Source organism: Suricata suricatta, chromosome X (genome assembly GCF_006229205.1).
Source record: "Suricata suricatta isolate VVHF042 chromosome X, meerkat_22Aug2017_6uvM2_HiC, whole genome shotgun sequence".
Taxonomy (NCBI): Eukaryota; Metazoa; Chordata; class Mammalia; order Carnivora; family Herpestidae; genus Suricata; species Suricata suricatta.
In genome coordinates this window covers 94,562,626-94,572,181 of record NC_043717.1, presented here as the reverse complement: position 1 = coordinate 94,572,181, position 9,556 = coordinate 94,562,626, and the positions used below count along the sequence as shown (strand labels likewise).

The 9,556-nt window shown below is 41.3% G+C and overlaps 1 protein-coding gene across 1 annotated transcript in view; it reads left to right on the top strand.

Annotated features, from left to right (window-relative positions):
* The first annotated feature begins 218 nt into the window (after positions 1-218).
* GPC4 (glypican 4) overlaps positions 219-9,556 on the top strand; it is a 36,321-nt gene continuing 26,983 nt past the window's right edge. The window contains exon 1 of the mRNA XM_029929907.1: positions 219-372. Coding sequence (XP_029785767.1) covers positions 264-372 — 109 coding nt within the window. The 5' untranslated portion in view covers positions 219-263. The remainder of the gene's footprint in view (positions 373-9,556) is intronic.

Sequence of the window (9,556 nt, the reverse complement as noted above, 5' to 3'; positions counted from 1 at the left end):
CACATTGTGGGTCGCATGCTCTGCCCATAGAGCCAGCCAGCCACCCCTGTGTTTTTAGTTTAGTAAAACTTTTCAGATACACATGACACCTAGGCCTTTGCAGGAACCTCACAGGCGGAAATGAAGCAGAGTATGTGTACTTGAGCCAGACTCTTCCCTCTTGGACTTGATAAATGATGATCGAGCTTGATTGTCCTACATTTTATCTTCCAGGTGACCATTTGAAGATCTGTCCTCAGGGTTATACCTGCTGCTCTCAGGAGATGGAGGAGAAGTACAGGCTGCAAAGTAAAGATGATTTCAAAAGTGTGGTCAGCGAGCAGTGCAATCATTTGCAAGCCGTCTTTGCTTCCCGTTACAAGAAGTTTGATGGTAGGTATTGGAACTCTGTTCCAAGTAAGCATCAGTGTGTGCTTTGTTCCTGAATTGGTTTAGTACCTTTTTTTCAAGTCACATTTCAGAGGTGATAGTTCAGTTTGTCCAATTGCTTTTTCAGAGCTCCTCTGTCTTCTCCCAAGACATTCTCCTTGTTGGAGCCTAAGGGCAAGCGAGCCCTCCAGCTTCGTTGCTAGAATCCTTCTGGATGCACTAGAATGTGTATGGTAGGCATTATGGAAATATGGTCTCAAGGAGGCAAAAAAGAGATTAACATAGTTTAATTTAAAGGCTTTCATTTATTTTCTTGGGTGAACACAAAATAGTGTTGTTGACGCAAGTCAGTGAAGAAAAAACCTCCCTAATAAAAAGCAGGAATCTTAAAATGTACAATAACCAGAGAGATTCTGCAGATGCTGGATTTCCAATTCAGTTTCAAACTGGATTCCTCAGAGACCCCTAGAATTCCTAGAAGCCCTGTGGTGCACGGCTAGGATTCAAACCCAGCTCTTGGGTTTCCATGAGGTGATGACCCAGAAGTAGCTACTATATTTGTAATTGTTGTTAACCTGGGCCTCATCCCTTAGCTGACACTTCGGCCTAGTCTGTCCATGTAAAGCCATGTCCAAATGCATTTCAGGCCCCTGTGCCAAACACAAACTCATATGCATACTCTCTTTTAATAGTGAAGAAATAGCCAATATGGTCCACGTGGAGGTACTCCAATCATATCCAAAGCAACATTACAGATAACAGACTTTAAAAACTATGGAGAATGGCATCCCAAACTCCTCAGGATTCTTTTCTCTGGTCCTCTTTACTCAGTTTGAGGATTATTATGAAGTAGATTTAATAGGAATGGTTTTCTCTGTGCATCTTTTAAAGGCCATTCTAATTACATAGTACCTTTGAAGCATACTTTCCTTGACATTATGTGTGGTGAAGAAGTACAAGGCAAATTTTTGAGATGTGAAATGTCTTTGAGTATTTCTGCAAAGGGCTTGTTACCATGGTGAGAAGTTGGCCGAAATTAGATTTCTGTAGCTGATAAGGCAGTCCCCAGCTAAAGAACAGGTCGTATTTCAAATGTTGGCTTTGAGGTTTGTTATTTGAAACTTATAACCGATTTAATAAGTGTTGGATTCTCAGGCCAGACCATGAGCACATATTTAACTTGTAATGTAGTTGAACTGAAGTTTTCCCTACGTAGCATACCGTTTTTCATACCTATTTTACCAACTGTTGCTGCACAAAAACTGTGTTCAGTCTTAATTTTATCTCCTCCTTTTCTTCGATGGATGAAAATGTTTTATATCTATTTACCCTGTTTATTAGTCCATATCCCCACTCAATGCACACGTTGTAACTATAAAGAGAAGTTAACAACATGTTAACGGGAAGATGGGTGTTAATGTCAAAAGACATCATTAGACCACCTTTGTCTCTCTTGGTCACTAAATTATTAGTATAATTATTAAAAAGACTTGCATTTGTTTGACTATGCCATTTCTCATTCAACACAGTAACTCGAGCATTTTCTTTAACTTTGAGGACAATACCTAGAAAGATAATCAGAAAGCCAGCTTTGAAAACTTAAACTGCTGATACCAAAAAAAAAAAAAAAAAAAAAGACAAAAAGACCCCTTGAGGTTTTATAATGGCATTTAACAGGAAAAAGTCCAGCTCTTTACAAACGGCTGGCCTGTTGCTAGCATGATGGAGTTGGAGATAAAGCAGTTGTCAAGTTCCGCCACCTCCAAGTTCCCCATTTCCTGTCATACCTGTTTCCTTCTGGTACGGAGCCCACAGACACTAGTGCCCTCTCTTGCCTGCAGGCCTGCTGGCTTACCTATGCTTTCCCCTTCTTACTCCTCATGGTTTTATAGCATTACTCGTATGATCCCAACATGTAGTTTTTAAGAAGCCATACAGAGAAACACTACCAGTGTTAACATAAGTTGTTTTTCTTTTTTTTAAAGGATGGAAAACAGTTTCTCTTGCCCTTTCCTACCAGGATTCACATTCAATAAATGTTCTAATAATACTGTTTCTTTATCAGTTTCAAAAACTGGCCGTGAAAATGCTTATGAAACTCTAGTTTGTTTCTTCTGACTTCAACTATGCCATAGGCAATAAAGGTAGTGAGAACAGATTACATTTCTTTTGAGGACATAGCAGTTGAAATGTGTTTGGTCTGGGAATCAGAACAAATCTGGGATATGTCGCCTGTTTCTTCTAAGTTAGGTTTTCTGAGGTAATAAGATGCTTTTGTATGGTAAAACTTGAGTTGACTGCTATCCAACAAACCATAAGCCTCACATGGGTGCTGCATTTGTTGACCGATTGATTTTTTTAACGATGGCTGTTAGGCACTGCCACCACTCCTCGGGCCTAAAGAAAATGGTGAGTAAAATCGTATAGGGGTTGTCTTGACACTCCGAAATACAAGGGCAGGGTCCTTTGCTCAAAGAATTGTCCGAGTCATTATAAAAGACAAGCCTGAGGTTCTTGAGGTGAATGGAAGAGAGGAGGTTGGACTGAGCAGTGGGATAGCAGCCGGAGAATCGTGATGGCGCTGCAAGGTGGTGTAAAGGTGAGGGTAAGTCTTGAGGAAATAGGAAAGGGATTTATGGAAACCTACACGGTCAAGTAACTTCAAAGACTATCTTTTGCTATCTCTAAGCTTACGGTATAAATTTAGGGGCACCCGGGTGGCTCAGACGGTTAAGCACCCGACTTTGGCTCAGGTCATGATCTCGTGGACTGTGACTTTGAGCCCCGTAGCAGGCTCTGTGCTGTCAGTTCAGAGCCTGGAGCCTGCTTCGGATTCTGTGTCTCCCTCTCTCTCTGCCCCTTCCCCGCTCACGCTCTGTCTGTCTGTCTGTCTGTCTGTCTCTGTCTCTCAAAAATAAATATTAAAAAATTAAATTTAAAGTGGTGACCCTAAGTGCAGGCAACTTAAAACCTTTAGTCCTGTTTATGAGATACCCACTTGTTTCTAAGGCAGGAACAATTGCTTGTTATAAACTTTTCAACAAAAATAAGGTTTTTGTAGGCTTTTCAGGGATTAGCCTTCTTTAACCAGAAAACATCCCATTATCCCAAGTTTCCATCAGTCTGCCTCAGGAAGCTCCGGAGATCAGGTGCCAAATGTGGCATTTCGAAGCCAGTTCCCTTATCCCTACAGGCTTTTTTTGTTCTACATGTTTAGTTTTCTATTGTTTGCCCATCTGAAGAGGTTATACAGTCTGTAAATTCATTTTTTTAGAGTTTATTTATTTAGTTTGAGAGAGAGAGAATTTATTTTGAGAGAGAGAGAGACTCTAAAGCAGGCTCCACGCTGGCAGCACACAGCCCAATATGGGGCTCGATCCCACGAACCATGAGATCATGACCTAATCCGAAATCGACTAGATCACTTAACCGACCAGTTCACCCAAGCTCAGTAAATCCTATTTTAAGTTGTAAACTGTGTGCAGGTGTGTGTTTGCACGCCGGAGTGAGGTACAGAAGGACACTTTGTTTAGGCTCCCCAACTGATTCGCGGATTTGTCACATTTGAAGGCGGCACATCTGAGTCTAAGGTCCTAGCTTTTTATTTTTCTACACTATAATGTTCTCTGTCCACTCTTTAACTTATCCCAGGCTAGACACCTACAACCGGGAAGCAACAGTGACAGAGCTGGCTGCTCCCCCTCTTGGCGTGTTCTGGGAAAAAAAATTTTTTTATTTAAGAACTGCTAATTAACATAGCTGAATCGGCTGTCTCATGAATATGCTAATCAGATGCTCAGTTCAGGGGGCTTTGAAAGAATTGCCAGGCAGAGGAATAGAAATAATAGAAGTGGGGCATAATCCGTGTTTCGGGACTACAACATAAAGGCCCACCCCAAAATGTCGTGTTTTGTGAGAGAGACTAGTTGTTTTTAAAGGAAGCATAGTTCAAACAACCCAAATAGATCAAGAAGATTAGAGCTGCTGTGTTAAAGATATCCCTGAGTCACATAGTAAAAATGATGTTAACAAGGACACGAGTATATTTTCACCTAACTTCCCGAATCAAATGGTTTGCATATTGAAGAAATCTTAAGGAAATAGGTTGTTGGAGGCTAGTCCATTGCAAAAACTCCATTGATTTATCATTTTAGGAGCAAATGGAGTAACGCTGGGAGACAGAGCTCACTGAATTGTCAGCCTGGTTCTGCTGTGACCAGGGGCAATTAACTGGGTCTCAGTTTTCCCATCCATAAAATGAGGGGGTTGAGCTCGATGCTCTCTAAAGACCCTTTCAATTCTAAAAATTCTGTGAATCTTCTAAACATGTGACTAGACCAGCTGCTTTAGTGAAAGGTCTTACAAGATGTTAATTAGCCGCCTGTCTGGTACCCTCTATTTTCCTGCTATGATTTCTTAACTCCACTACTTTCCCCAGGTCTTTGAAAAACCCTCCCATGAGCCCGAAGCTTGTTAACTCGAATAATAGTAGAAATTTTCTGAATTAGCTTAAAACGCACATAAAAGAAATAATTGTCTGTCCCATCTATCTGCATGGGCCAAGAGCAAATCAAAGTGGCCACCCTCTCCTTAAGCCCTCCCGCCCCCTTGTTTTCTATCATTTCACAAAGGCAGGACATGTCACACTCTGCAGATTTAGCCAAATCTGTGTTTTAATCACTGACTGGAAATTTCCCAGAGTTCATACTGGCCATTGCTTCATTAGGCCAGTCAGAAAACCAGAGTGGAGATGCAGGGAGTTGATGGCCTTAGATTTCACATGCCCGAGAAAACAGTGGCCTAGGAGGGAGGGAAGCTGGCCACTCACCTTAAAAGGCAGATAACGTCCCACCAGGCCTCATGGCCATTAGCTAAGCTGACATTTCTGCGGTTGCGCTGACCTCTGATTTTAACTATTTCTTCAGTTACATGGTTTTATTATTTTCCTTTGCACATCCACATTCACTTTAGCTATAGACCCCCTGGGAGGTTTTTACGTTAAAAAAAAAAGTCTTGGCGGCATGGGTGGCTCAGTCAGTTAAGCTTCTGACTTCAGTTCAGCTCGCTGTCTGCGGTGGGTTCAAGCCCCGTGTCGGGCTCTGTGCTGACAGCTCAAAGCCTGGAGCCTGCATTGGACTCTGTGTCTCCATCTCCCTCTGCACCCTCCCCTGTTCATGCTCTGTCTCTCTTAAAAATAAATAAGCATTTAACATTTTAAAAATAAACAAAAAATTGTTTTAAAAAGTGTTAGGAGTACCTGGGTGGTTCAGTCAGTTAAGCATCCAGCTTCAGCTCAGGTCATGATCTCAACGGTTCATGATTCGAGCCCTGCGTCAGGCTCTGTGCTGACAGCTAGCTCAGGGTCTGGAGCCTGTCTTCCGATTCTGTGTCTCCCTCTCTCTCGGCCCCTCCCCTGCTCACACTGTCTCTCTCTTTCTCTCAAAAATAAATTTAAAAAGTTAAAAAAAAATGAAAAAGTCTTAAATATCCTCAAAATAAATGTGTCGATGAAATGTCTAACTTCCATACAACCTAGAGGTTGCTTTTTCATCCTCACCTCAGATGTCATCCATCATGACATTTTTAAGAAATGTGTTGCCTTTTAAAACCTCTGCAGTGCAGTGGACAACATCGCACAAACACGAAACGAACCTACAGAGAAAGACCTGAGGCCTCTGGCCATCCCGCAAACGTAGCGCTCTTTTCCAGGTCATCATGGTAATGGTCTTCGATTTTGTTAGAAAGCCCTATTCCCCTTTCCTTTACGGTTCTATTTTCTTTTCCTTCCATGTGAAGGAGACTGAAATGCCCAGCATTTTTGCTAACTCTTTTATAATCTCTCTGTGAAACTTGATGAGAACGAGCCACTGCCAGCTTACTGTAATCAAATCAAGAGCTCAGACAAAACACATACATTTCTGTATTGACAAAGGTTTTCTGCCTTTTGAGTTGTTATCTGAAGTGTGACCAATTGTTGCCGTTCGCATTGGTGCTCTGGTCAGATTGCAAATACTTGTGCAGCATCCAAGGAGCCCTCCGCCCGGGGCGCCTCTGCCATGGGCTCTGCCGTTAGCTTTGACTTCTTTAGAAGTCATGGCAGCCGCAAGAAGCAGCTGATCTGTTTGGAGGCAAGTAAATAAATGGAAGAGCTTCGGCTGAACTGCTTTTATCTAGTTTGTTGGTTCATTGCACTCCGAGCCTGGGAGTTTAAAACGCTGTTGTTCCTCTCGGCCCACCCTCTTTCGGGGCGGCTGTCTGTCCAGGCAAAGAAAAGGGCATATGTGATCTAGCACTGACTCCCAACTGACTGACTGGGAGAATTCTCAAGCCAGCCAGGCCTTCCTTATTTACTGTCCCTTCCTGTCTCCGTCCCCCCTTCGCTTGAAAGAATTAGCAAAGCAATCGAAACTCTCTAAATAAATATGACTCAGATGGAGTGCCACGTGGGCGCACCTTTGCTGGAGGTCAGTCTGTCAGAAGTTTCGATACATTCATACCCTTTGATTTAGTAATTCCACTTTTAGGTGTTTATCTGAGGGAAAGAAAGGTCTGCATACAGATGTATATACAAGGGCGCCCATCATAGCATTACCCGTAATAACGAAAAATAGGAAATCAGTCAAAATGCCCCATAATGATTCCGATAATGGTGTCGTATATATGCAGTTGTTACAAAGTGATGTTTCTTTTAAAAAATTTTTTTAGTATTTATTTTTGAGAGAGCACATGGGGGAATAGGGGAGGGGTAGAGACAGAGACAGCAGAATCTGAGGCAGGCTTCAGGCTCGGAACTGTCAGCACAGAGCTGGATGTGAGACTTGAACTCAAGAACTGCAAGATCATGACCTGAGCCAAAGTTGGTTGCTTAACTGACTGAGCCACCCAGACACCCCATGAATGATGTTTCTGAAGACTCCTTAATCACATAGGAAACACTAACCATTCAGTGTTACCCGACAACAGGGTACAGGTATGGTATGATCCTAACGATGTACTACATAGCTTCATAGAATAAAAGAGGCAATTTGGTAAACCGTTGTTCTCATTTAGTGGTGGGATTATGGGAAATTTATTTATATTCTCTTCATAGCTTTCCATACTTTTCAAATTGTAATAATTTGAAAGGAATGCTTGATAGGAAAATTTTTTATGAAAAATATAACAAGTACTTTGATGGTATTTTAAGAAAATGTTTTTATTTTCTCCTGAAGTAGACCATTTGTAGATAGTACAAAAATGCATGGAAACTTCCAGCAATGAAATGAATAGAATAAAGGGAAATAAAGTAATTTTTGGATACATGAAAGTATAGTATCTTTCTGGCTATAAGATGTCACTGAATAATTTGGGTGATCAAAATTGAGCAATGGCTATTGAAAAAAATTACCCCATTGTATCTACATCAACATTGCATTTACCTCATCTTGTTTTTGGGAAGGTAGGTGCGAATTTGCATTGTAATTGCTTATGCTATTTTTTATCCTGATTTTGCTCTTGATATTAGGTCATGAGCGCCTGTATGACAAGGTTTATGTATGAGGCCATACAGTAGATCTACACAGTGGTTAGTGTTTGGAAGGTACTCTCCTGGGGTAACTTCAACATCTCCTCTGCTTTCTGTGGGCTCTTGAATGAGCAGAAACGTGGGTGTTAAATGCAAATGGCTGGTGCTGGGTAGGCCGTTAGTGTGGACGGCATGAAGTCCGGTACAAAGGGCCTTGCAGTATTTGGCCCTGTGCCTCTGGCTGTGGTAGCATAAGACAGGGGCCATGAGAGATCAACAATAAGGAGCTTTAGCATTTGAAATGTATTAATAAAGATTAATTAACTAAGAAGATTAACCTAGTTTGACAGGATCCCTAGCACTTTTTCATATGTTCGCAGCCCCTACTAAGGGCTGCACGTGGCAATTGTCTGCTCATCATTCTAGGAGACGTGTATCGAGGTGCCATCAATTGATGAATGTTCGTCAAATACATGTCCTTTTATTTTGTTAAAAATTGTTTTAAAAAATTTTATTCCTTTTGAGGTAGGATGAGCAGGGGGGGAGCAGAGAGAGAGAGAGAGAGAGATAGAGAGAGAGAGAGAGAGAGGGGAGAGAATTCCAAGTAGGCCCTGCGTTGTCAGGAAAGATCCTGATGCGGAGTTTGAACTCACAAACCATGAGATGATGACCTGAGCCAAAATTAAGAATTAGATTGAGCTGCGCAGGTGCCCATGTATATGTCCTTTCAGTACACCATGCCCTCACAGGCACTTTTGAAGAGTAAGATTGTGCCAAGGTAGATGAAAGTGCCTGCTGAAAACTTAAACTTAAAATACGGAGACGACTGAAAAAGCAAGACTGAAGAGGAGATGGTCAAAGACCAAAGTTTCAGTTTAGTTTCAGTCCGTAAGATGCTCTTTTAATTTCCTTTTTCTCTTACATTTGTAGATGCTTCTGTTAGCCTTTCTTTATTAAATGTGTGATCTTGGGTGAAGGGGTGACTAGACCTTTCTTAACTAGAGTTAAGAAAGAAATTAGAAACTAGAGTTTTCTTAACAGTGTGAAAAGTATGATTTGTAGCACTCACAGGCTTCTATTCTCAGGAATTTCGTCAAGGTGATAACTTAATGTTTGTACACCGTACACCATGCAGGGCTGTGAAATACAGTCTTTATAGTAAAGAGGAAATTAATCCATCTATGTAAAAAGCAGCTTCCTAATAATATAAATACAAGGTGGTAATTTATAGCACCAAGCCAAATGGATTGAATAGAAAGGGCTTTCAATCTCTGTAGGTCATGGGTTACTTCTAGAATGTTTTCTAGCTCATTAATCAATAGCAGTTGATTGTTTATAATGGAGTAACTAATGGCATTTAATAGCAGAATTGGAGGGGGAGCATTTTGACCCGTTTCAAGAATTTTGAATGTTTATTTGATGCAAGGCAAGTGGCTGGAGACAGAAGTACATGATGTTCTTCTTAGCTCTTTTAAAAGACAGGATATTTATGTAGGAAACTTTTATATGGAAAAGTTGCTTTCTCATTGTAGTTTTTCCCATATTAAAGTGATACTTCTGACACTGAGGATAATTGCATTTTAGCGCTGGAAAATACTGTCAGTAGCCTAGCTCAATACCGAGCAGGCTTCAGGAAATGAAGGCGACGTGCAAATGAAATACATGGAGAGGCTTGGGGTCTGA